At 50.4% G+C, this 27,013-nt stretch overlaps 1 protein-coding gene across 8 annotated transcripts in view; it reads left to right on the top strand.

Annotated features, from left to right (window-relative positions):
• Positions 1–618: 618 nt before the first annotated feature.
• Positions 619–27,013, top strand: part of B3GNTL1 (UDP-GlcNAc:betaGal beta-1,3-N-acetylglucosaminyltransferase like 1) — a 71,966-nt gene continuing 45,571 nt past the window's right edge. For 6 of the 8 annotated variants that reach the window (XR_005884823.1, XM_040989913.1, XM_040989918.1 and 3 more), the window contains exons 1-5: positions 619–670; positions 4,203–4,319; positions 4,411–4,510; positions 13,485–13,549; positions 25,762–25,827. Coding sequence is in view for 7 of the 8 variants with exons in the window: in XM_040989913.1 (XP_040845847.1) it covers positions 641–670; positions 4,203–4,319; positions 4,411–4,510; positions 13,485–13,549; positions 25,762–25,827 (378 nt within the window). In the remaining variant the exon portion in view is untranslated. Of the gene's footprint in view, positions 671–870; positions 1,181–4,202; positions 4,320–4,410; positions 4,511–13,484; positions 13,550–25,761; positions 25,828–27,013 lie in introns of those variants that run through there. The other 2 variants (XM_040989917.1, XM_040989915.1) reach the window with 2 other exon arrangements.

Below are 27,013 nucleotides of genomic sequence, written 5' to 3'. Positions count from 1 at the left end.
GACAGTGAGGGAGTATGGCTGGCAGGAACGCTCACTCCGGACGCGGTGGGAACCTTGAGCCAGACATCAGCACCCCCAGACCCGCCCACCTCCACAGCAGCCTCACTCTCCCGGGCCAGTCCCCACCAGGGCCACCCAGGTGGGGCTCTGGCTGCGCACGTGCTGCTCCGCTGACCTTCCAGTTTTCTGAGGCGGCAGGAGTCAGGTGGATTAGCTGACCGACCACCTGAGAGAAGGCGGCTTGAGGCGCGCACAGCACCCAGCTGACCCAGGACGGAGGTGCTGACCGAGGATGGAGGCCACAGGGATTGCGCGTGCACTGCGCGCAGCGCGCTCGCTCCTGCCCAGACCCTATGCGCGCCCCTGCACTCGCAGCCCGCACCCCGCGGAGCTGCCCCGTCCCCCTGTTCTCCCCGAGGCGCTGCCCGATGTACGTCGACCCTCGGCCGGCTCCCGGACCGTCCAAGGCCGTCAGACTGGAAGTGCCCGTCCCACCGGCGGGACCGCGCGCCTTCCACAGGAGCCGGCCCGCGGAGCGACAGGGCTCTGCACCAATGGGGGCGGCCGGCTCCCTCCGTGTCCCTCCTCCCGGCGCCGCGCGCGCGCCCGGCCGAGGAGCGTCCTGAGGAGAGCGGCCGCCATGCGGGCTCGCGGGGCGCAGTGCGTCGTGGTAGGTGAGGCGTCCCCGGCTCGGCCCCTCCGGGCCTCGGGCGTCGGGTCGGCTCCCCCTGTGCTAGCGCCCGTGCCAGGCCGGGGCCGGCTCCCCCCGTGCCAGCCCCAGGGTCTGCTCCCCCATGCCAGGCCGGGGTCGGCTCCCCCGTGCCAAGCCGGGGGGCCCGGCCGCCTCTCCAGGGCTGGAGCCTCGGGCAGCGCGCCCTCCCCGGAGCCCGAGGCGCTCAGCCGCGGGGAGGCAGAGAGTAAGCCAGGTGGTGTAGAGAGTTTTAAGAAAAGTACAGGCCAATTCGCCGCTCGGGACACCTACATCCCGCGCCGAGGGGTTGGGGTGCTTGGATTCGAACCACTTGTGCAGCTCCATATCCCCCTTTTGCTAACGCAGGCCTGGGGAAGCAGCAGGTGGTGGCCTGCCCACGTGGGAGACCCGCTGTGGCTGTTGCAGGGGGATGGAGCATCTGTCTCTGCTGTAGAATACCTAAAGCATACATATACACAGATATGTAAAGTGAGTCCAAAGCAAAACAGCTGTAAATTGGGGACTAATTTTATGGATACAAATGTATATCTGGGAGTGCAAAATTGCTGTCAGATCTTCATATTGTTGGTAAAGAAACGGAGCTGTGTTTTCAACACTCTTGAATTTTTTCCTAAACGTATTTGGATTTAGTATTTTAAAAATTATATCTATTGTATGCATAGACTTGCAGATTTTAAGGTAGTTTGTGGAAAATGCGTATTATGAAAACATTGCAATGATTTTAAAATTTGTGCCAAAATAAGCCTAAATTCCGTTTCCACAAACCTACCATAAAAAAGATTTATGTGAATAAAGGAGATTTGCTGGGTTACTCCTCAAATGCTCCCAATGGCTGAGGCAGGAAGTCAGTCCCTGTAGGAATCAAGGAACATCGGGTGACCTGCTCCCTCTGAGGGCGGGTGTTAGGGAGGTAGGGGTGCTCCCTCTGCGGGCGGGTGTTAGGGAGGTAGGGGTGCTCCCTCGGCAGGTGGGGTGTTAGCAGGGAAGTAGGGGTGCTCCCTCTGCGGGCAGGTGTTAGGGAGGTAGGGGTGCTCCCTTGGCAGGTGGGGTGTTAGCAGGGAGGTAGGGGTGCTCCCTGGGGTGTTAGCAGGGAGGTAGGGGTGCTCCCTCTGCGGGCGGGTGTTAGGGAGGTAGGGGTGCTCGCTCGGCAGGTGGGGTGTTAGCAGGGAGGTAGGGGTGCTCCCTCTGCAGGCGGGGTGTTAGCAGGGAGGTAGGGGTGCTCCCTCTGAGGGCGGGGTGTTAGCAGGGAGGTAGGGGTGCTCCCTCTGAGGGCGGGTGTTAGGGAGGTAGGGGTGCTCCCTCTGAGGGCGGGTGTTAGGGAGGTAGGGGTGCTCCCTCGGCAGGTGGGGTGTTAGCAGGGAGGTAGGGGTGCTCCCTCTGCAGGCGGGGTGTTAGCAGGGAGGTAGGGGTGCTCGCTCGGCAGGTGGGGTGTTAGCAGGGAGGTAGGGGTGCTCCCTCTGCAGGCGGGGTGTTAGCAGGGAGGTAGGGGTGTTCTCTCTGCGGGCGGGTGTTAGGGAGGTAGGGGTGCTCCCTCTGTGGGTGTTAGGGAGGTAGGGGTGCTCGCTCGGCAGGTGGGGTGTTAGCAGGGAGGTAGGGGTGCTCCCTCGGCAGGTGGGGTGTTAGCAGGGAGGTAGGGGTGCTCCCTCTGCGGGCGGGTGTTAGGGAGGTAGGGGTGCTCCCTCGGCAGGTGGGGTGTTAGCAGGGAGGTAGGGGTGTCCCTCTGCGGGCGGGTGTTAGGGAGGTAGGGGTGCTCCCTCTGTGTGTGTTAGGGAGGTAGGGGTGCGCCCTCTGCAGGTGGGGTGTTAGGGAGGTAGGGGTGCTCCCTGGGGCATTAGCAGAGAGCTGGGGGAGTTTGCTCTACCCAGAAGCCAAGGCTGTTAACCCTAAGCTGGGCTGTGCTCCTTTCATGTCTAGGAGCTTGTCTGCTTTTCTTGGTTAAGGTACTCCAGGATGAGGGCAGGCTCATTTCAGTGGTGGTTCTGCTTGCTTAATGAGTAAGATGTAGCTACTTGCTTGTTTTGAGTGGTAATCAGATTTCATTGACTATTCTACAAAAGTTTGAAGTCTGTTTTATTTGTGGGGGCTCCAAGAACACAACAGTATTGTTTGCCAGATCAGCTGAATCTGAGTACATCAGAGGACTCACCTGGCACCCTGGCTTGTGATGGCATGGGGGTGGCACTTGCATACCTTGTCACGCCCCTGTAAGGGCGGTGCCACACCGCGGGGCACAGGCAGTGCTGTCACAGTGGTACGGGGGAGGGGGACACTTTTTGCCAGTTCTGTAAGATTAATTTGTTAATGCTTATTTCACCTGTAGAAGGACCAGTAAGTTATTTTCAGCTGTAGGTTGAAGACCTCACAGCTTATTTCATATTGAATGATGTTATTCTGCATTAAAGTTGAAATGCAGGGATCTAGCTGGGAGACTTGGTGCCTTTCAGATTTTTCTCCCTTGCAAGGATATCTGAAAGATCACTTAAGAAAAATCTGAATCTCAGAGTGCGCCCAGCACAGTAGCCTAGTGGCTAAAGTCTTCACCTTGACACACCGGCATCCCATATAGATACGGTTCTAATCCCAGCAGCCCCGCTTCCTATCCAGCTCCCTACTTGTGGCCTGGGAAAGCAGTCGAGGACGGCCCAAAGCCTTGGGACCCTGCACACACGTGGGAGACCAGGAAGGCTGGCTCCTGGCTTCGGAATGGCTCAGCTCCAGTCATTGCAGTCGCAAATACCTCTCTGTATCTTCTTTTTGTAAATTTGCCTTTCCAATAAAAATAAATCTTAAAAAAAAAAAGTTATTGGGGCTGGTGGCATGATATAGCAGGCTAAGCCTTCTCCATGTGCGTGCCAGTTCATGTCCCAGCCGTTTTGCTTCTGATCCAGCTCCCTGCTAAGGCCTGGAGAACAGTGAGGGTGGTCCAAGTCCTTGGGCCTCCCCTATGTGGGAGACCTGGAAGAAGCTCCCGGCTCCCAACTTTAGACCAGCACAGCCTGGTTCTTGTAGGCAGATGGGAGATCTGTTTGTTTCTCTATAACAACAACAACACAAAGTCTTTACAAAGAGAGGAGGAAGGAAAGGCCCATGTGCTGGTTTCCTCCCACATGACTGCAAACAGGCTGAGCCAGGCTGAACCCTGGGTCTTCCACACAGGTAGCGGTGTCATTGTCCGCTGCCTTGTCAAGTGCACTAGCAGGGAGCTGGGGTGGAAGTGAAGCAGTGGGACTCAATGTGGCATCACGGTATAGCATGCCAGCATCTCAAGTGGTGGCCTAACCCCCGTACTGCAGTGCCTGCTCCTGACACAAGTGCTAAGAGCTTTGGGAGAGGGGAGAGGCTCCTTTTGTTAACTGGGTCTTGTGCTTTCCTTCTTGATAGCTTGCAAGTCAGACTGCTCGCTGGAAGTGAGCACTGTGTAGATGGTGAAGGGGATGTGGGATGGTTGAAAGGGTCTTCTGTTTGTTAATCTGTGTATTTTGAATTCTAGTCCATCATCCTGCCGGTGTACAATGCCGAGCCCTGGTTGAATGAGTGTTTGAAGTCTGTTTTGCAGCAGGATTTTGAAGGGACCATGGAACTCTCAGTCTTTAACGATGCCAGCCAGGTATTTACAACTTCTGGAGTGATTAAGGACTGGCGAGAAAGGTGTCAGACTGCTGCGAAGAAGGTTCCTGAACTGTGGACATTGTTTTCAGGACAGGTCTATGGCCATCATCGAGAAGTGGAAGGAGAAGCTGGAAGACGCTGGGATCCAGGTGGTTGTTGGAGGACACAGTTCCCCTTCTCCCCGGGGAGGTGAGTTGCACGTTCAGCTCCTTGATAGCCCTGGCTCCCCTCACCGCGCGTCTTTGGGTAGATCGCTGTTGTCCAGGTACTGGTGGTGGTTCAGTGTGCCAAAGCTTAGGGACCCACTGGACCTGGACTCCTGTTCTTTGATGAAGCTCTGTTGCGTCATGATCACGGCCTCTCGCCGCCCACTCACCCGGTGGCTGCAGCGGCAGGGATGAGCCCAGTTGAAGCAGGGGCTTTCTCTGCATCTTCCACATGGGGACAGGGGTGCAAGCAAGACTCGGGCTGCCTTCCGCTGCTCTCCAGGCCACCCAGCAGAAAGCTGGATTGGAAGTAGAGCAACAGGAACGGAAAACTTGGTGACAGAGGCATGGATTTACTCGCTACAACAGTGCCAGTCTCTTGTTTTCAGCAGTGTCCTGGGCTATACATTGCTTCACAGTGATTCTGTTGTCTTTGGGGTCTTTTGCAGGGTTAGTTCCTGTGGGCTGTGTTTGAGATCTGTTCCGGCTTCACTCAGGAGGCTCGTCCTGGCTGTCTGTCCTCCTTCCACCTGGCAGGTGGCCAGTGTCTTCCCAGCTGCCTCTGTCATGACCTCCTTGGTTTGGTCAGCATCCCAGGGCTCCTGTGAGTGAAATCTCAGGTGCCAGGCCTGTGTTTCCTCACAGCAGCCACGGAGTGTGCATCCCTTGGTGCAGGATGAGCAGTGAGTGGGCAGTTATCTGCTGCCCAGTGAGTTCTCCAAGTCAGAATTCATGAAACAAGTGAGAACCAGCTCTGTCCTCTCCCTCTGGGTTTCTGTCATGTGCCGTTGTTTGGCTTTTTTCTTTTCTCTCATTATTATTATTATTATTATTATTATTATTTTATTTTTATTGCTAAGTCAGAGAGGAAAAGAGACAGAGAGGAACATCTTCCGTCCGATGATTCACTCCCCAAGTAGCTGCAACGGCCAGAGCTGAGCCAATCCTAAGCCAGGAGCTTCTTCCGGGTCTCCCACGCAGGTGCAGGGTCCCATGCTTTTGGGCCGTCCACAACTGCTTTCCCAGGCCACAGGCAGGGAGCTGGAAGGGAAGTGGGGCTGCCGGGATTAGAACCGGCGCCCATATGGGATGCCGATGTGTTCAAGGCAAGGACTTCAGCTGCTAGGCCACTGCGCAGGGCCCTTCTTTTCTCTTTTAAAAATAGTTTTCTTACCCCAGCTATGTGCAACTGCCCAGTTGCCTTGTGCCTAGGCGAATGTTATAGTGCTGGAAGAAAAGCAGCTAACAGCTGGAGGGCTTTCTGGCCTGGCTAATGGCAAATCTGTGTTAACTATACCAGTGCCAGCACAGTTACCTGTTCTTATTTAATTTTTCTTGTTATAAGATATACGGGGAAGGCGGGGAGCACCAGGCTGAGACATGCGGCCCTGTCCCCCAGGCATGCTATGTGCCACTGGGCAGTGAGGGAGCAGGTACCCAGAGAAGGGGGTCATGGGGACGTGTTGGGGTGGGGACTACTGAGGATACATTTGATAAGGAAGGAGTGACTTTTGGGGGCTTCCATGGACTGAGTTGCTGCACTCACAGGTAGATAAAGGAACTGAGACAGGGTGGTTTAGACGGGGCATCTGGAGGATATGTGTTGGTAAGGCCAAGACACCCACCCACATGAGAGACCTGGCCTGGGCTAAGTAGCATCGCCCACCTCCTGCCAGTGCACACAAAAGCTGGGGCTTGGGGGCATGCTGGCTCGGCTAGGCCTCAGTACCCATCTGTGAGGGTTGGGGTAGGGGGTGGGTCATGTCGGGCTGGGCTGCCACAGCCACTGGAATGTGAGAACAGAATCTAGCAGCAGATACTCTATGGGATTTGTGTGCTCGTCTCTGGGACTGCAGAACAAGAGCTAGGGATGGTGACAGGCCAAGCCAAGCTGGATTGTGGAACTCACTCATGGGAACCAGAGCTGAGAGGAAGCTAGACTGCAACATCTACTGGCACAAAGACTGGGACTGAGGGCAGACCATGCTAAGCATGGTCGTGACACCCGCTAGCATTACATGAGGTCCAGGGCTGGGCGCAAGCCTGGTTGGATAACTTGAAGAACTCCTCAGCTAGGCTGCAGCAGTGGCTGGTAAGCATGAAAGCTAGGTCTGGGAGCAGGTCAAGCCAGGCTAGATTGCAGCACTTGGCATGTGTGAGCTGGGTCTGGGAGCAAGCTGGTTTGACTAAGCTGTAGCGCTTGGTGATACACATGAGAACCAGGATGGGGTGAGGGCCACACCAGGTGGGACTACAGTACTCTCTGGGAAGAACTGAGATTGAGGGTGGGCCACACCAGGCTAGATCTAACATGTGCAAGATCTGGGGCTGGGAATGGGTCTGGTGGGGGAGGAACTTTGGGTTGTGGCCTCCCCTGCTAGGCTGTGGCTCCCACTGGTGAGTGCAAGAGCCGGGGCTCGGGGTGCCCCCATTGGCATGCATGTGGGCTGGTTCTGGGGGTAGGCCAGACTGGGCTAGGCTATCGTACTTGCTGTTGTGTGGGAAAACCAAAATGGGTACAGGCTGGCCAGGCTAGCTGACAAGTGCTGGGACTGGGTGTGAGTGGTGTGAGGCTGGACTGTAGTACCCCCTGGCAAGTGCAAGGTCTTGGGCAGAGGAACTTCCCTGCTAGGCTATACCTGCTTGGTAGCCCAAGAACCAGGGCTGGGGCAGCTCAGGCTGGAGAAGGCAGTAGGACCCATCAGCATATGTGTGGGCAAGGCTGGCATCTGGTCAAGCTGAGCTAGGCCATAGCACCTATGGATGTACATGAGAGTCAGCGTGCGGGTTGGCACAAGCCAGCCTGTGCAAAACACAGGGCTTGATGGGCCTAGTGGGGGTTATTGGGGGTCTCCCACTGTTGTTTGTGAAGCCCAAACTTGTGGTAGGCTGGGCTGAGCCATTGCACCTGGGGCTGGGGATGGAATTGACCAGGCAGCTGCATTCACCAGTATATGCATTGGTTGATGTACACAGAGTGAAATCGAAAGTCACTCCAGATGAGATTTCCTGAGGGACTCCCCAGCTGGATGGCTGGACTCAAAACCTGGCTGCAGGGAAGATCACATGTTGGAGTACATGTGTTGGGACTGGGCCTCCTGAGTTGGTGATGCCTGTGTGGTGGACAGCATGTTCAGAGGCACAGGACAGCCAGCTCATCTAGGCTAGTAAAGGATGGAAAGCAGAACAGGTTGGACAACTCTCCTGGCCAAGCCTGGCAGCAGGTGTCTGGATCTGTGGTTGCACTGAGGTGGACTGTTAGCCAATGGACTTTGGAGGGATTTTCTCAACTCTGGTGTAACACAGCCGATGTTGTCTTAGAACTCTGAAAATCATTCGAGTAACTCCCTTGGAATGTTCTCCCCCACATCTAGGTCTCTTAAGACATCAAATGACTGTCCCCCATCCCCAGGTACTGATGTAGTTGGATAGCAAAGAGTGGCTGCCTCACTGGAGAGAGAAAAAAGAACTGAAGCATTTGTCCCACCCACCTCCCACCGTACCTCCATCTTTCCCACCCTAACTGAAGGCTCACATGGTGTGCATCCCTCTCAATTATTTAAGCAATATTAAACATAAAATTATAGTTAAAAATAATTTTCTTTGGGGCCAACACAGCACACTAGTTCTCTGCCTGTGTAGCACTTCTTGTGCCAACATTTCCACTTCCTATCCTGCTAATGTGCCTGAATCCCATATGAGTAGCATTTCTTGTCCCAGCTGCTCCACTTCCCGTCCAGCTCCCTGCTAATGTGCCTGAATCCATCTGAGTGGCACTTCTTGTCCCAGCTGCTCTGCTTCCCGTCCAGCTCCCTGCCTGTGGCCTGGGAAAGCAGCATAAAATAGCCCAAAGCCTTGGGACCCTGCACCCACGTTGGAGACCCTGAAGAAGTTCCCGACTCCTGCCTTCAGCTCAGCTCAGCTCAGCTCAGCTCAGCTCTGGCTGTTGCAGCCATTTGGGAAGCAAACCAGCAGATGGAATACCTTTCTCTCTTCTTCAAATCTGCCTTCCAAATAAAAGAAATCTTTAAAAAAAAAATAGTGCTTTTTGTATTTGTCACTTTTTGTTTGTTTTTGGAATACATCTTTAATACTTCTGTGGGATACAGATGGTAAAATAGAACTCTTATGTGTCTCACAATGCCTTTTTATATTTACTTACTTGAAAATGTTACAGATGAGGTACAAAGAGAGATTGTTTTACCCACTAGTTCACTTGAATGCCTCAGGCCAGCCAGGCTTAACTCAGCAGCAAGGCTCTGGATCTGCTTGTGGGCTTCCACAGGTGGTCAGCAGGGAGCTCGGACAGAGGTGGGACGTGTGATGTGGGGTGGCAGTGCCGTGAGGAGCAGCCAGAGTGCCGGCTCCCTGACAGTTGGGCTTGGGGTAGAATTCTGCGTACAAAAATTTTTTCTTGGACGTTTAACTGATTTGTCTTCTGTATTTCTAGAAAAAGATCTGACGTGTTATTTTACAGGTTCCGTTTCTGAACATGATTCAGATTTATCATGCTTTTGAATTTTGAGATTTCAGGATGCCAGGTTGAGGTATATGTGTTTTCATCCATCTTCTGTTTTTATATTGAGTGATTAGCTTTGCATTTTTTTATTGCAGTTGTGCCTTTAGTTTGACTTTAATGTTTTCACATCAGATGTGAAAAAAATGTGCAAACGTGAAGCTACTTTAAAAAGTTCAGGGCCCTGCGCAGTGGCCTAGCAGCTGAAGTCCTTGCCTTGAATGTGCCAGCATCCCATATGGGTGCAGGTTCTAACCCCGGCAGCCCCGCTTCCCTTCCAGCTCCCTGCCTGTGGCCTGGGAAAGCAGTTGTGGACGGCCCAAAAGCTTGGGACCCTGCACCTGTGTGGGAGACCCGGAAGAAGCTCCTGGCTCCTGGCTTAGGATTGGCTCAGCTCTGGCCGTTGCAGCTACTTGGGGAGTGAATCATCGGACGGAAGATGTTCCTCTCTGTCTCCTCCTTGCTGTATGTCTGACTTTCCAATAAATCTTTTAAAAAGATTTATTTTGAAAACCAGAGGAAGAAAGGCTTTCTATTCACTGCTTTGCTTCCCATATGGCTGCAGCAGCCAATGCTGAGCCGGACCAGAGCAGAAACTTCACCCAGGCGTCCTCATGGGTGGCAGGGCCTCAAACATATGGGCCATCTTCCAGTGTTTGCCTAGATCCTTAATAGGGAGCTGGATCAGAAGTGGGGCTGCCGGGACATGAGCTGGCATCCATATGGAATGTGGCATCACAGGGTTAGCTTCACCAACTACACCACAATGCCAGCCCTTAAATAGTACTTTTTAATGCTTGGTATTTCTTTTTTCTTTTTCTTTTTTTTTTTTTTAGATTTTATTTATTTTTATTGGAAAGCAAGGTATATATATAGAGAGAGGAAGATCTATATAAGACTGAGAGGAAGATATATATATAAGATGTATAAGATAATGTATGAGATATATAAGACAGAGAAGATCACTCCTCTAGTGGCCGCATGGCTCGAGCTGAACTGATGTGAAGTCAGGAGCCAGGAGCTTCTTCAGGGTCTCCCATGTGGGTACAGGGTCCCAAGGCTTTGGGCCATCCTCCACTGCTTTCCCAGGCCACAAGCAGGGAGCTGGATGGGAAGTGGGGCCACTAGGATACAACTGGTGCCCATATGGGATCCTGGCAAGTGCAAGGAGAGGACCTCAGCCACTGGGCTACCGTGCTGGGCCCTAAAGCTTGGTTCTTTAGGAAAAGAAACATCTGTTTTGAAAAGCTCCCGTAAGAGCCGATGGGCTGTTGCCACGGCATCCCCCCACCTGGTGAGAGGGCACGGGCAGCAGGACCCTGTCTTATTCCTGCAGCTCTTGGGGCCCTGGGAGGGCACGGAGCTCTGACTTGAGCAGAGGAAGGCCTTGTTGTCAGTGGCCTTTCTTTGTGCCTCCGTTTCCTCGCGTAGACACAGGCTCCAGCAGTGAGTTCCGGTCTCTGAGTGTGTAGAGGGATGGGGCATCTGGGACAGACGCGGGCGCCAGTGCAGTCCCAGGTGGTCATTATGTCATCAAGTCTTCATCAGCCAGAAGGTGTTACTGTTTTTTCCCAACATTATTTCTTGTTTTTCTTTTCAATTTCAATTTCCATGAAATGGAAAACTCTGCAAATGGACTCTCATGGAGCATCTGTCTCAACTTGTGCATGATAACAAGCTGGTCTGGAAGGAGTACAAACATCCTTTCACATTTAACACCTCACGCCTTTAACTGAGAGCACGTTGAAACAGTGCTTGACTAATGTCCATTTCAAAATCAGATTTTTTTTTCAGAAAATGTTTTTAATGATCTAGCATTTTGCTGACCTGTATCCTAGTTGTACGTATTTTATCTGTGACAATATTATCTGTTACAAAATTGTGAAGGGCTGAGGTCACTTTGCTTTCTGTTGGAGCTTGGTCAGGGTGATTCATGGGAAACTGGGTCACATTAATAAAATGGGGCAGTTGGTGTGTGTCTGAAAGGATATATTTCCTGTAATGATGTTTTCTCTAATCAGAAAACTAGAGAAAACAAGCCCGGTGTCTGTTATCATGAGTGCAAGTTATTTAAAGTGGATTAACATTGCCTTGTTATGATTTCATAGTATAATAGAGCAGATTCTTAGTAGTGTAGTCATTTGGCTAAAATCAAAATCAAATGCGGCCCCGCACCCTTCCCCAGAGTAAAGAATGTTAATATCCCTCCTGCCCGCCCAGACCCCAGGCCCTCCTGTTGTCATGGTGATGCTGCCCTGAGGAGGACCGGCCTCCCAGCACAGGGCGCCCTGGGCACAAACATTTAACTTTCCTGAGGGAAATATTATCCAAGCAAATCCCTTGTCTTTGCCAAACACAAGATTGAATGTGAGAAAGTGTGCAGCTTTCCTTGGTAAGCTGTCTTCCTCCTCCTCACATTCAGATTGGGGTTTTTCTGTTCATCAGTGTCTGGCCACTGATTAAGGCAGAACTATTTATTTCTGGGTGGAAATCTCTTCCCAGCAGGAGCTGCTTTGAGTGTGCTTGTCAGGAGGCATTCTTGCTGCAGCTGTGGTGTGCTGGCTGCTGCTCCTCCAGGGCTGAGCTCTGTCTTGCTCCTGTTGGTAGCTGGGATCCTTCTGCTAGCTAGGAAGATAAGCCGCTGCTTTGTAAGAACCTCTCTCCCCAGGGCCCTGCGTGGTGGCCTAGTGGCCAGAGTCCTCACCTTGCACGCACTAGGATCCCATAGGGTGCTGGTCTGTGTCCCTGGGGGCCCTGCTTCCCATCCAGCTCCTGCCTGTGGCCTGGGAAAGCATTTGAGGACGGCCCAAAGCCTTGGGACCCTGCACCTGCGTGGGAGACTAAGAAGAGGCTCCTGGCTTTGGATCAGCTTAGCTCTGGCCATTGTGGCCATGTGGGGAGTGAACCATTGGATGGCAGATCTTCCTCTTTGTCTTTCCTCCTCACTGTATATCTTACTTTCCAATTAAAAACACAAAACAAACAAACAAGCAGAAAAGCTCCATCCCCAAACAGGCACCCCTCTGGGCTGGAGTTTGCAAATATGAGAGCGCGGCTGTGTATCTCATCTCCTTGCAGTGTTATCCCTGTGGTTCTCCATGCCACCAGGAGCAGCACAAGCAGGTGGCAAGGACCCCTACCCTCCTGCCCTGCTGCCCCTCCTGCCTGTGGATGCCAGGCACCCAGGGAGTGCTGGGAGTGTGCTGAGAAGCCTGCTTGGCTAAGGCCCCTTTGTTGGGGGGAGGGGAGGACACTGTCCCAATGCTGAATACCAGTTTCTTTAGCATATTCTTAAGATTTATTCATTGTTAAAATGTTTGTTACGTAGGTGAGGGAGTTGCAGACCAGTGCATGTCTCTGGATGAGAGTTGGAAGGTGGGTCAGGGAGAAGACCCCATCCTTCCTCCTGTGACCAGAGTGGGGGTTGTGTTGCTCCACTGCTTGCCACCAGATCACATCAGTGCCAGAAGACAGGGTGGTCCTCTGATGGGAGAAGAATGCCAAGGATCTGCTGTTGTGTATGCAGACACATCTGTCCATTTGGTTGATGCAATTCAGCTATTGGCAACCCCTTCTCTAGGAGAGCTGCACGTTCACCTTAAATGCGTAACCTTGTTAGTCACACTTTTGGGTTCTTAACGATGCTGCTGCTCCTCTGGGTGACTGCAGGTCTGCACCAGGGGGCAGACGTCGTGCCCAGAGCTGGGTGTGCATGTCGGCCCTGGCAGTAACTGCCCATCATCAAGTGTGTAACAACCACCCCACTAGTTCAGCAGAGCCTGACCTCAGCATGTACCCTCGGGTTCCTTCTGGGACACTGAGGTTTATAGGACTCAGCAAGTGTCTAAGTTGGCTTTCTCCCCAGAAGCGCGTCCTGTAAGCTGTGAGAATCTTACACTGCTGCTGGTTACCAGTATAGGATGCCAGCTCCCACCCACTTCCCTCTCGTTTCTTAGAAAGCTGACTTGATTTTTGCTGGGACATACAACATTTTCCCTAGATTCCTGAAAGTGTGTGTGTATATCTATCTATCTATATATATATGTATATATAAAATTTTTATTGCAAAGTCAGATATACAGAGGAGGAGAGACAGAGAGGAAGTTCTTCCGTCTGATGATTCACTCCCCAGGTGACCGCAATGGCCGGTGCTGCGCCAATCCAAAGCCAGGAGCTCTTCCAGGTCTCCCACACGGGTGCAGGGTCCCAAGGCTTTGAGCCATCCTCAACTGCTTTCCCAGGCCACAGGCAGAGAGCTGAATGGGAAGTGGAGCTGCCGGGATTAGAACTGGCACCCATATGGGATGTCGGCACGTTCAAGGCGAGGACCTTAGCTACTTTGCCACTGTTCTGGGCCCCAGTACATAGTATATTAAGCTTTGTGAAAGAATGCTGTTGAAATTGAATTATGAAAGAAGTTCTTTTTTTATCTTCTCCACAGTCGGATATTCTAAAAATCAAGCCATTGCGCAGAGCTCAGGATCTTACCTTTGCTTTCTGGATTCGGTAAGTAGCTCTTTGTTTTGCTTACAGTGTTTGTTAGTTGAATAATGAAATGATCATAAATCTCGTGGTTCTTGAAAACCCTTTTTCCAGTGTGATCAGAAAGAGCTGAGGTGGGTAGGTTTTTGCTGTGTAATTGTTGTAGCACTTAATGTACTTACAATCAAAAAATGTAAAATTACACAGCAGAGAACAATATAAAAATAAAGATAAATGAGATACTATTGGAAACTGTGATACTTAAAAGGCTGTTAGTCTTAAATAAAAGTAATTCATGGAAGTTGATAAGAAAATGAAAACCAGTGGTGGGTCAGTGGGCCGTTGGCGGTAGTGGACACTCATGAGGGTAGACAAGCAAGTGAATACATCTGTGATATTTAAATCCTCTGTGAGGAAGCACAATGATGGGCACTTTGCAAAACGAGGGTGACAGAGCCTTCCTGAAATTAAAACGCTCAGTTTCCAGAATGTGTACATTGCTTATACAGGTGGTCGAGTAATTTGGTTTTGGAATTTTTGTTTAAAATTTTGCTTCTTTTCATCATTATCACTTTGTGACACAGTCCCATAGGCCCTGGGATTTCCTCCATCTCCTCCCCAATCCCTCCCTCTTCACTGAGTTCCCCTATATCATTACCACAGTATAGTTCTTCATACTCAGTCATATGTCCATCACTGCAGGCATGGACAACGGCAGAGAGTCCATCATCCTATTGTTGTATAGCAAACAGTTTCATTGGGAGTCCATCTTTGTCTGGAAGTAGAGATGCATACTGCATGTATCCTCACATCTGGATATGATAGTCTCCATTACACAGTTACTATACATCCCCCCCAAATGAGAAAGCCACAATACAAAATCAGCAACAGGAAGAAAAATAGAAATTTACATGCCATGAAGTTAAATGACATGCATATACTATAGTATAGTTCTTCATAAGCAGTCATAAATCTATCATTGTAGGCACAGACAGTGGCAGACAGACCATCCTATTGTCAAGATATATTTAACAATTTCATTGGGAGTCCATCTTTGTCTGTAAGTAGAGATGCATACTGCATTGTTTCCTCACATCTGGATATGATAGTCTCCATTACACAGCTATTACACATCCCCCTAAATGAAAAGCCGCAAAACAAAATCAACAGAAGGAAAAAAAAAGAAATTAACAACACCGTGAAGTTAAATAACATGTTACTGAATGACCAGTGTGCTGCTGAAAATCAAGAACCTTTTTGAAGAAAATGCTGCCACTGTATGATCTATGAGTCACTGAAGAATTTGATCAGAAGAAAATGTTTCGCAGAGAAAAAAAAATCAAAATCCGTGAGATACAGTTTCTGTTGATCTTTGTTGGTGAGATGTATCTCCTATAGGCAATAAATAGATGGGTTTTGTTTTTTTAATCCAGTCTACTAATCTATGATGTTTGATTGAGCTTAAGCCATTTACATTCAGGGTTAATATGAATAGGTGATACTTTGATCCTGTCATTTTAGCAATGGGTTGTTCATTGTTTAGTCTTCTGTTGTTATTTTACTGGGATGTCTTTGCACTTGCCTTTGGTTTTGGTAGGTGCTATTCCTTTTCTCTGTCAAGAGAACATCTTTAAGTATCATTTGTAGGGCAGGTTTGGAAGAGGCAAATTCTTTTAACTTTACTGTGGAAGAATTTTATTTCATTTTCAAAGACAAACATTTTGCTGGGTATGTTATGCTGGGTTGACAAATATTTGCTTTTAGAATCTGGAATATGTTGCTGCAGTGTCCTCTGGCCTGTAGAGTTTCCTGTGAGAGGTCTCCTGTGAATTTAATTGGTATTCCTTTATATGTCAATTGATTTTTTTCACATGCACATTTAAGGATCTTTTCCTTATGTTCAATTGAAGAGAGCTTGATTATCATGTGTCTTGGTGAAGATCACTTTTGGTCAACCCTGTTGGGAGTTCTGTGCCCCTCCTGGATCTTGTTTCCAAATTGTTTCTCTACATTAGGGAAGTTTCCCCTATTATTTCATTGAATACACGTTTAATCCTGTTTCCCTTTCTGCACCTTCTTGAAATCCCATAAACTCTTATATTTGGCCTTTTAATAGTGTGTTTCAATTCTTGAATACTTTTTTTATCTTGACCCAGTTCTGCTTCCAGCTTTTTGTTTGTTTCCTCCTAGTGACAGGAACTATCTTCTAATTTTGAGGTTCTTTCTTCTGCCTCCTCCATTCTATTTTGGAGACTCTCCACTGTACCTTTTTTTTTTTTTAAGATTTATTTATTTTTTATTACAAAGTCAGATATACAGAGAGGAGGAGAGACAGAGAGGAAGATCTTCCGTCCGATGACCCACTCCCCAGGTGAGCGCAATGGCTGGTGCTATGCCGATCCGAAGCTGGGAACCAGGAATCTCTTCCGAGTCTCCCATGCGGGTGCAGGGTCCCAAAGCATTGGGCCGTCCTGCTTCTCCAGGCCACAAGCAGGGAGCTGGATGGGAAGTGGAGCTGCTGGGGTTAGAACCGGCGCCCATATGGGATCCCTGTACTTTTAGGGCAAGGACTTAGCCGCTAGGCCACGCCACACAGCAGGGCCCTCTCCACTGTACTTTTTTTTTTTTTTAAGATTTATTTTATTTTTATTGGAAAGGCGGATATACAGAGAGGAGAGACAGAGAGGAAGATCTTCTGTCCGATGATTCACTCCCCAGGCAGCCGCAACAGCTGGAGCTGAGCCAACCTGAAGCCAGGAGCCTCTTCTGGGTCTCCCACGCGGGTGCAGGGTCTCAAGACTTTGGGCTGTCCTCGACTGCTTTCCCAGGCCACAGGCAGGGAGCTGGATGGGAAGCAGGCCTGCCGGGATTAGAACCCGCACCCATATGGGATCCCAGGCGTGCGAGGACCTTAACCACTGCACCATCGTGCTGGTCCCTCCACTGTACTTTTAATTTGTTCCACTGTATTCTTCATTTCTGATATATCAGTTTTCATTTGATTCATTTCCTGTGTAACATATTCCTTAAATTTCTTGAATGCCTGCTTTATGTGCTTCTTGTTATTGATATGAACCTTTATAAGAAGTACTTTGAATTCTGTATCCCCCGCCTTTCTCAATGTTTTCCTCAGTTAACTCTGAGATTAACAAAGGCTTTTGCTCCTTTGCAGGTGAGTCTTCAGTAATATTCATTGTGCCTCTGTCTCTTCTTTTGCTCTTGGTCATTGTACTTCTGGTTATCAGATTTTTCTCCTTGGGGCAGGTTTCTAAGCTCTGTCACCCACAGGTCTTCAGTTCAGTTTTACTTATTGCAGTTGGCACACGGCTCTCTGTTTGCAGTCACTTGGGCTACTCCCTCCAACGAGTTCTAGGTCTGGGTTCTTATGTTGGACTTCCACCATGGTCTCTGTTGCCCCAGCTCCTGGCTCACCACTCTCCACCCCCTGTGATATCGTGCTGAGGCTGCACCGTTTTCTGTATGACCTTTCTCCCATTTCCTGTTAAAGCAGGTCCCAGGATTAGGGAGACCCCAGGTGTCCTATATAGCTAGGCTGTTGGTGGTGCTGATCTGGCCAGAACCTGTTGACCATTAGGTCTGAGGGTCATACAGACCTATTTTGACCCGTACGATGCCAAAGTCAGTATTCTTTTCCATGTGGGACCAGTGCAGTGCAGTGAGCTCAGTGAGTTCTCGCTGAGCTTGGCGCATGCACAGCTACGGTCTTAAATTCTTTGCCGCACTGTACGAAATAGTGCCTAATGTGCCACTACTGGAGTTCTTGATCTGCTGGCCATCAGGTCTGAGGGCACCCGTACCTGTCTTGGGTGGAACCTGAAGGATGCTACGTTGTTTCAGTTCACTGAGCCAGAAATGAGTTCCCTCCCAGCTTAGTGCATGCACAGTGCTGTTTATACTGTTTATAGCCTTTGCCTCCTTAAGCAAAATGGTGCCCATTACAGTTCTACTGGGCAGACTGGGCTGTGAAATCCACCCTGTTCCTGCACGTTCGTCTGGGATCTGCTGCTCCTTCTCTACTCCTGGTCAAATCAAACACACCAGCAGGATGGGCACTTCTGTGTCTGGGTTCATCTCCCCGTGAACGGCCCTTTCCTGCCTTGTTCCTGGTGGAGTTCCAGCTGCTGGTACGGTGAATGCTGCTGGAGTATCAGTCACTGCAGCATCACACCGTTGTGTCTGCTGCTGTCCTGTGTCTCTCAGTCTGCAGGTGCCCCTCTGCTGTCATTCTGTCCTCTCCTGTTTCCTGGAATGTGCCCTCTCTGCTTCACACTGTTTCTCCGTCTGTTTGAACATGCCCTTATCCTATTCTGCCATCTTGATTCTCCAAGGTCGTGTTTTCCTCTGTCTTTTCCTTAAGTTTGTGGAAGCCTCAGGCGTGACTGTCAAGTTTTTCAGCCCCATTCTTTATTGAGTTGTCTTCCAGAATCAGCCCTCTGATATGCTGAGTGCAAGGCATTTGCAAAGAGTTCATGGAGAATGTGTGTGGTGAAAGACCGTTTGGCTTTTGGGGTTTCTTTTGCACTTTCCCCCCTGATTTTTCCATGGACATTTTGCAGTATTCCTGTGTCGTCTCGTTAACTTCCTCTTCAGCCCTGTCTGACATGACTTGCCCCTCTGCAGTTCTTACCTGTGTGCTTTAGTTTCTGGGTTTTAATTAAAGACACTTTCTGACTGAGCGCTGGAAGTGCCTGCCACTCAGCTGTATTTCTGGTTCCCTGGTTTGTCTTTTAAGGCGCCTTTTTCTTTGCTTTTCTTTTTTGCCTCTTTGCGTTAAATTGTGTATCGGAAAGTGAATTTGGAAAGTTCTAGAAAGCTGAGGGTTTTTCTTCTGTGGGCAACCAGACTGGGTTCTGGTGAGGTTTCTCCAGGTCCCAGCTTAGAACCCTGAGTGCCCCAGGCCTCCATACGTCCAGGTCTCCCTAGGGCACTGACCGTGTAGAGGCACTGGAGTTTCTCAGCATGTGGTTGCCAAGAGGGGCTGGGCTGTTTGAGGAAGGGCTGGGTGCTCTGTGACCTTGTCCGGGCTGGGTGCTCTGTGACCTTGTCCCAGCTGGGTGCTCTGTGACCTTGTCCCAGCTGGGTGCTCTGTGACCTTGTCCCAGCTGGGTGCTCTGTGACCTTGTCCCAGCTGGGTGCTCTGTGACCTTGTCCCGGCTGGGGAAGAGGTGTCAGCTCCTCTTGGCCTTTGGTTTTCTGCTCCTACCTGACTTGGTCCTTTGTGTGTTTTCTGTGCCCCTAACAGTTTTCTTCGATGTTCTAAAATTGTTTTCTAGGCTCTGCCACCCTCCTTGTTGAGATTACTGTTTGAACACTCACTCACCCATGTCTGGGCGAAAACGTTGCTCTGCAGTTGTCTTTCTTGGAATTCACTGGACTTTGGAAATCTTGTGGCACTCGGTTTCTCTGATATTGCCCCCCCATTTATACATTTTACCTTGTTTTTATTTCTTTCTGGTTTTCAGTTTTCATTTTCTGGTCTCTCTGTGTTACATTCTGAATAATTTGTTTTGATAAATCTTCCAGCTCACTGGTTATCTCTCTTCTTGAATGTGTTTCCTCCCGCGGCCGGGGAGGCCCTGCACACGATGTGCGTTCTGGGGAGCTTTTGCTGCACTGTTGATCTCTGCAGAAATATCTAATCTGCTATTAAATGTGTCTCTTCTGCTTCCTTTGGATGTATATCGTCCTGGCTAATTCTGTGTAATGCTTCAAGGTTGTCTTAGAGTTTTCACTGTGTGGTTCTGGAGCATTGAGTATCACTGAGTACCTCTACATGTCTCACACTGAAACCCTAACCCTGTAAAACAGCAACTGCCTGTTCCCTCTCTCCCCCAACGCCCTGCTAATCAGTGCTCTGCTGTGTTAAGTACTTCACAGAACAACAGTTACACCATTATGTCGGGCTTATCTCTTACACAGTTTTGTTTTTTCTTTTTAAAGCAAAGATTTATCTATTTATTTTGAAAGAGCTACATGACAGGGGCCAGGAGAGAGAGACTGAGAGAGCTTCCATCTGCTGGGTCACACCACAGATAACCACAGTGGCCAGTGCTGGGCCAGACCAGGAGCCAGGAGCTTTTTCCACTCTCCGCAGTGGGTAGCAGACCCAAACACTTGGGCCACCTTCCACTGCTTTTCCCTTGCCATTAGCAAGGAACTGGCTGGGAAGTGGAACAGCCAGGACATGAACCAGCACACATACGGAATACCTGTGTTGCAAGCCATGGCTTTACGTTTTATGCCACAGTGCTGGCCCTTGTAAGTCTTCAAAAACGTTTTCAGTTGATAATCTGAACGCCAGAGGTTTTGGGTTGATAATCTGAATGCTGATCTCTGTGTTGGAGCTGTTCTGCATGTGGTTGTGTGGGTGGAAAGTCCACTGCCTCTGAGCGTTCAGTTCTGCCCTCCTCGCTCCCTGGGGAGGGAGCCCTTGGTGGCCTAGCGAGTTGAGTTTTATGGCCTGCAGCCTCCAGCCTTGAGCAGACACTGTAGGCTTGAGTGGATTCTGTTGTCTGGGTGGAGAGCCATGGAGGCAGAGGAGGCAGTTTTCCCTCTCTTATTTCATGCCTTCTCGTGGGTTTTCCCCAGTCGTTCTCTGCTACCTTGTTAGCTCATTGCTGCTTATAAAACTTTTTTTTTAGATTTATATATTTTTATTGGAAATGCAGATATACAGATAGAAGGAGAGACAGACAGGAAGATCTTCCATCCAATGATTCACTTCCCAACACCGGCTGCAATGGCCGGTGTTGCGCTGATCCAAAGCCAGGAGCCTGGATCCTTTTCCCGTGTCTCCCATGCAGGTGCAGGGTCCCAAGGCTTTGAGCCGTCCTTGTCTGCATTCCCAGGCCACAAGCAGGGAGCTGGAGGGGAAGTGGAGGCTGCTGGGACATGAACTGGCGTCCATATGGGATCCCAGTGCGTTCAAGGCGAGGATTTCAGCCACTAGGCCACTTTGCTGGGCCCTGCTTATAAAACTTTTAAGCTGGTTTATGCAGCTTCGGGATTTAAGCAGAACAGCTGTTTGCTGAGAGCCACTTGTTGCTTCTGTGAGCTGCCTCTCCTGGGTTGCAGGAGCCAGGAGGAAATTGTGAATGGACAGCTCCTCTACAATTAGGAATTGAGGGGAAATAAGGAAAACCAAGCCTTGATGCCACGAGGAGAGGGGCTGGAGACTGAAGCAGTAAACTGATGATACCCAATTGAGGAAATCTGTGTAAAAACCTGGACTGGCCCAAAGAGCTTCTGGGGCATGAGCCCCTGGGGGTGGCACCCACCGCCCCATGAGGACAGCAGCGCCTGCTCCTGGGCCCTGGTCCTTGCCCGGCTGCTGTCCTTCCTCCCCCCACTATGTCTTTCAGGGGATGGTGTTTGCTGGAGTCCTGGGGCCTGACAGCAGAAGTGCCACACTGAGCTGAGATTGTAGGAACCCCAGCCTTGTAGCCAGGTCACACACAAGGGTGGGTGCCCTGGGCCCCAGTCCTTGCATTGGCTTCTGCAGGGTTAGAGTTAGGGTTAGTTAGAGTAGTAAGGAGTGAGCTGTGATCTGTGCTGACTTGAGGTGGTCTGCAAAAGAGCCTCTGGCTGGCCTATGGAGATCAGGGGGGTGGACTCCTCACTGTGTTGGGCACGGGCTCCCAGGGCCAGCTGGATCTGCCCTGTTCTCGAGCAGTTAGGTGTGATCAGGGAATTTCTAGCAGCGTCTTCAAATCTTAATTTATCTAAAAACCACAGAAGAGACTTAACAGAAAAATACACAAAGGACTTTTTGTTCTGCGGTAGAAAGCCATGGCCCCTGCCTGTGCTTTCCTGCATTTGCTGGTCGCCTCCCCCACTGCCCTCCCCCAGCCCTGGCAGGAGCTCTCCAGCAGACCTGAATGCAGGGGCACCTTGTGCAGACGCTGCTGCTTCTAACCTATGTTCTTTGGCTAGTGCAGCCTTTTCCACCCACATTTTTTATGGTCAAAAAGGACGTGGTGTCTCATTCTGAATTCATGTTATTTTTATAAGACATCAGAATTCTTTCCCCAGGCTGCCAAGAATGTTTCTTAACTGGTTATCCTTGTGGAACCTTAGCCAGCCTGGGAATTTTGTCCCCTTTGGGGCTCACAAATAATGGCATTTCTGAACCCACCCTCAGGTTGGGACACCTACCTGAGATGCCTACTGTGCTTTTGAAGTTCTTTCCTTTTAACTCCCCTGCTCTGCATTCAAATTCCAGCTGACTTTGGTTAAAACCAGCTTCTGGTGTTTGGCACCAGCTGTGAACACCATAGACCTGGCCTGATTGGGAGGAGGGGCCTGCTGGCACTTGGCTTGCTATTAAAACATCCCCTCGCTTTCATGTGCAGTGGGGACTTTGGCCTCCCCCTTCTCCCAGCAGAAGGGCCCTTAGAGATGAAGGAGCTCGTTTATAACCTGTGGTCACGGAGGCTCTGGAAGGGCCTGGTTCAACGTGCTCACTGTTTCCATCTTTGGTCTCCAGCTTGTGGCCAGCGAGTGTGGGATGTTTTCAGTTTTCTCTTTATCTTGCCTGTGTTGACTTTGCTCAGCTACCCAGCAGGGCAAGTGACTCTTTAGAAGTTGTGTTTGAATGTTCTTTGGCTTCCTAGAGTGAGGGAATTCTAGGCAATTGCAAGAAGACTTTGGGAAGTTCCTGGAACATGGAATTAAGAGAAGCATTTAGGAGCTAACCATTGTAGTAGAGCAAGTAAAGCTGCTTCTTGCAATGCCAGCCTTTCACATGGGTCCTGATTGCTCCACTTTTGATCCAGCTCCATGCTGATGCTCCTGGGAAAGCAGAAGAGGGTGGCCCGAGTGCTTGGGTCCCTGTACCACGGGAGACCTGGAGGCAGCTCCTGGCTCAGCTCTGGCCATTGTGGCTACATGGGGAGTGAACCAGCAGACGAAAGAGCGCTCTGTCTCTCCTTGTCTATGATCCTCCTTTCAAATAAAAACAAATAAATCTTGAAAAAAAAATAAATGAAATGGATTCTGAAAACAAAGAGTCAATTTTGATGCAAAAAATGTTGAAATCCATAGTCGTCTTCATAATATACAAGTCGTCCATGAGATATTTGAAGGTGTACGGATTTAAGCATTTTTGAACCAAAATAAACTTTAAAAAATGTTTGTTTATTTTTGCTTGAAATACAGATTCATCTACTTGTTTCCATCTGTCACTCACTCCCCAAGTGTCCATGTGGTTGGAGCTGAGCCAGGAGCTCTCCGTGTCTTCCACATTGTAGAGTCCAAGGCCTGAGCCATCCCCTGCTGATTCCCATGGCACGGGTAGAAGATGGTCAGAAGAGCAGCACCTGGGACTCGTGGGGTGGGCGCCAGTGCTGGAGACCAAATATCAGCCTGTACTTGCTCTCGCTGCAAAATAAATCTGTTTGTTTGTTTATTATTTTTTTTTTTAATTGGAAAGTCAGAGTTGCAGAGGGAAGGAAAGACAGAAGGATATTCTATCCACTGATTGACTCCCAGAACAGTCGCAAAGGCTAGAGCTGAGCAGATCCAGTCCAAAGCCAGGAGCCAAGAACTTCCAGGTCTCCTACGTAGGTACAGAACTCCCCCAGGCCTTAGGCAGGGAGCTGGATGGGAAGCAGAGTAGCTGGGACATGAACCGCCACCCATATGGGATCCTGAACATGCCACTAGGCCATCATGCTAGGCCCAAATAAGTTAAAAAAAATCTGGGGACCCAGTGGCGTGGCCTAGCGGTTAAAGTCCTCGCCTTGCACACAGGGATCCCATATGGGCGCCGGTTCTAATCCCAGCAGCTCCACTTCCCATCCAGCTCCCTGCTTGTGGCCTGGCCTCAGGACCCTGCAACCACATGGGAGATAGGAAGAGGTTCCTGGCTTCAGATTGGCTCAGCTCCAGCCAACGCAGCTGCTTGGGGAGTGAACCATCGGATCCATCAGATGGAAGATCTTTCTCTCTGTCTCTCCTCTTCTCTGTATATCCGCATTTCCAATAAAAATAAATAAATCTTTAAAAAAAATATTTTACTTATTTTTATTATTACCATTTTATGATACAGTTCCATAGGCTCTGCAATTTCAGCTGGGCCGTCCTCACCCAGGCCATCCTCCAAGCCTCCCTGTGGGTGGCAGGCCCAGGCACCTGAGCCGTGCTTACCCAGGCCATCCTCCAGGCCTCCCCGTGGGTGGCATGGCTGTCAGCTGAGCCATCCTCACCTAGGCCATCCTCCACTGCTTTCCCAGGCCATTAGCAGAGAGCTGGGTTGGAAGTAGAAGAGCTGGGACTCCAGCTGGTGACCATATGGAATGCTGGCACTGCAGGCAGTGGTTCTGTCCACTATGCCACAACACCTGCTCCCAAACTCACTTTTTAATGTGTTTTCCACATCCTGTTTGAAATGCCTTTGGATATACACACATTCATGACAATTGCAGTCCTGTTTCTGTAACTCTCATGTGATCGTTGCTGAAACTACAGCTGTCTTCTGTCCATTCTGTTTTCCCTTTGTGTTCAGCATGTGCCTCAGCTGGTCCCATTCTGTACCTGATGGGGTGACCTCACTTCCATCCTGACAGATCTGGCGGTAGGTTGTAATTCTGCACAGACCTAATCTCAGGGCACAGGAAAGATACCTCAAGGGATCCCACCCCAGACCCTGCTTTCTCATATCCGTGTTGACAGTAGGGCAAGTTCCCCTCAGTGGTTGGGGTCTCTCTGAGCCTGCTGACTCAGGAACACGGGAATCGTAAGGTGGCTGGTCGTGTTTTCACTCACAGCTCAGTGGAGTGGTCATGAGGGAACCAGGGCCTCTCTACTAGCAGAGGAGGAAGTTACAGGGATCAGAGTTTTGCTGGCAGGTCAACAGGGTCAGAGTAGATGGAGCCACTTGTGTTTCCACCCTTGACTCCTGGATCATGGGAGCATGTCCAACCTGCTGGAGGACCTTACCCCGGCCCCGCAGGTGACTGCCCAGCTGGTCCTGTCATTGGACGTCCCCTACTTTGTGGAGCCAGCAGCTTCAGGATGGAGAGCGTGAGCACTTTGATTGGGTCAGGGGATGAGGCCTTCTGAAGGATGCTTGCTACGTGACTTTGCAGTGCCTTAGGTAGGCTTTCCAGGTCTCCTGTCTGGCAGCATGGTGAGGGCAACACAGCTGCTCTGTCTCCAATCTCAGGGAAGTGTGGCTAAGGCTATGTGGGTTTGTGTAAATGAACGCAGTGAGCTGAACTCCATCGCCTTGTTTGGTAAAGATTTTATGGACCAACTAAATACAAATCTTGGATTGGACTTAGTTCCAGAAATGGGTGGGGCACCTGCTCCATGAGGACACCTACCCTGGGCCTGGGTCAAGTTTAAGCTGGAAATCAAACTGCAGGCTCGGTCTCCTGAGTGTGCCTTGCATTTGGAGGTGCAGAAGAGTGGTTCTTAAGGTGGTCGTTCTACAGCTGTAGACATGGCCTCTCTCTCCAGAGTTGGCTGGCTGGTTGCTGGAGCGTTTCAACCATCTCAGGGCAGATGTGTAAGCTTCACTGAGTGTGTCACTTCCCTTGACGTGTGTAACTTTACTGTTTGTGTCACTGCCACTAGGTAACTTGACTGCATGTGTAACTACTCTGTGTGTAATTGCGGTCCTGTGGTTGTATCTTCAGTGTGTGTGTGTAACAGCCGCCTGGTGCAGCAGGGTCTCACCCATGTGCACCTTGTGCTGTGAGAGGATGGTGGGGTTCTAGAAAGGACCCGGTGTTCGTATCAGCTGGAGAAGGAGCCTGTTTGCTTCTGCTTACCAACACTGTCCAGCAGTGGAGCTCACACGTACGTTGGCTTCCCAGGCCTGTCAGTGCATGCGATCAAGGTGGGAGAGGATGTGTTTCTGAGGCTAGTGACCTTGAGCCACACCTCCAGCTAATGCCCACCAACGCCGCTCGTTTCCACCCTTGAGCAAGGCTGCCGTGCCCATCCTGTGTGCACCTTCTGGTGCAAGGGTGGCACATTGGGCCACAGGTGTTGCATGCCTGGGTCTTAAGGAGCTCAGGCCAGACACTGCCAAACGTCGGCCACACACCGGTGCTGTAAGGGAGAGTTTGGCCTTGCTGGAGTGGCCAGGTTTTTTCATCCTCCCTCCGAGCAGTTGCGTTTCCTTGATTATGAAGTTGCTGTTGGAGCAAGTCTTGTTCATTTTGCTGCTATTCGAGTGACTTTGAGAAACCAAGTGTTCTCTGTTACAGGATGACATGATGATGCCACAGAGGGTGAGGCTGCAGCATGAGGCCGCCACCCAGCACCCTAGCAGCGTGAGTATACCTCCTCCCGCCTGCAGTCACCATGCTCCTTCCTAAATGCAGGCTTCCTTTTTTCAAGATTTCTTTTTATTGGAAAGGCAGACTTATATAGAGAAGGAGAGACAAAGATCTTCCTTCTCTTGGTTCACTCCCAAAGTGGCCCCAACGACCAGAGCTGAGCTGATCTAAAATTGGGACCCAAGAGCTTCCTCCAGGTCTCCCACACGGGTACAGGGTCCCAAAGTTTTGGACCATCCTCCACTGCTTTCCTAGCCCACAGGCAGAGAGCTGGAGGCCGTTTGGGATCCTGGTGCTAGCAAGGTGGAAGATTAGCCAGTTGAGCCATTGTGCCAGGCCATAAATGCAGATGTTCACAGTGGCTATCTTGGGCTGGTGCGGTGGCGTAGTGGCCAGCATCCTACATGGGCTTGGTTTGTCTCCCGGCTGCTTCACGTGCAGTCCAGGTTTCTGCTGCTGCACCTAGGAACACAGAAGAAGATGGTCCAAGTGCTGCCCGTGTGGGAGACCTGGTCACTGTAGCTGTCGCAGCCACATGAGGGTGGTAGGCCTTTTGGTCCGTGTCTCTAACTCTGCCTCCAAGTAAGGTGTTTTTTTTTGTGGTAGTGGTTGTTTTTAGGAGAAAAGGGTGCCTGCTCCGTGGATGTGCAGGGTCCTCGGGCGAGGTCCAGGAGGTGCAGGCACTTCTGCGTGTGCTGCATTTCTGGTGAGGGCAGGAGGGAGCCCTGGGAGTCCACTAAGTTCTTGAAGGGTCAGGATTAGCGTGCTAATCAAAGCATTGAGAATATGCCGTGTCTTAACTCTGGTTGGCAAAGACGCTAGGAAGGGTCTGATGGTGTTGGGCACCCACAGGTCCCTGGGACAAGAGGCCTTGTGCATTACAGTGACTTGGGGAGTTCTGTCTCCGTCCCCCGAGATGCTAGCCAGCTTCTCAGGGAGTAGATGCACAAGCTACATGCTAATCTGCTTCCTCAGTTGGGAAAAGTAAAAGAAGAAAAAGAAAAAAGTCATCTGGGCCGATTTCTGTGTAGCACATGGTTTCTTTCAGCGGCCCCAGTAGGTGTGATGATACACCTCGCGTACAGGAGAGAACGACCCACAGGCGGGGAACGAGACCCAGTTCTGCCCAGCGGAGGTTACCCTCAACGGCCAAGTTAGTGGAAGTAGTTCTTTGCCTCTT

Source organism: Ochotona curzoniae, unplaced genomic scaffold (assembly GCF_017591425.1).
Source record: "Ochotona curzoniae isolate NIBS_2020 unplaced genomic scaffold, NIBS_Ocur_1.0 contig_523, whole genome shotgun sequence".
In the NCBI taxonomy this organism is placed as follows: Eukaryota; Metazoa; Chordata; class Mammalia; order Lagomorpha; family Ochotonidae; genus Ochotona; species Ochotona curzoniae.
Note: the sequence above shows the minus strand (reverse complement) of the source record. Positions and strands in the feature narration are given on the sequence as shown.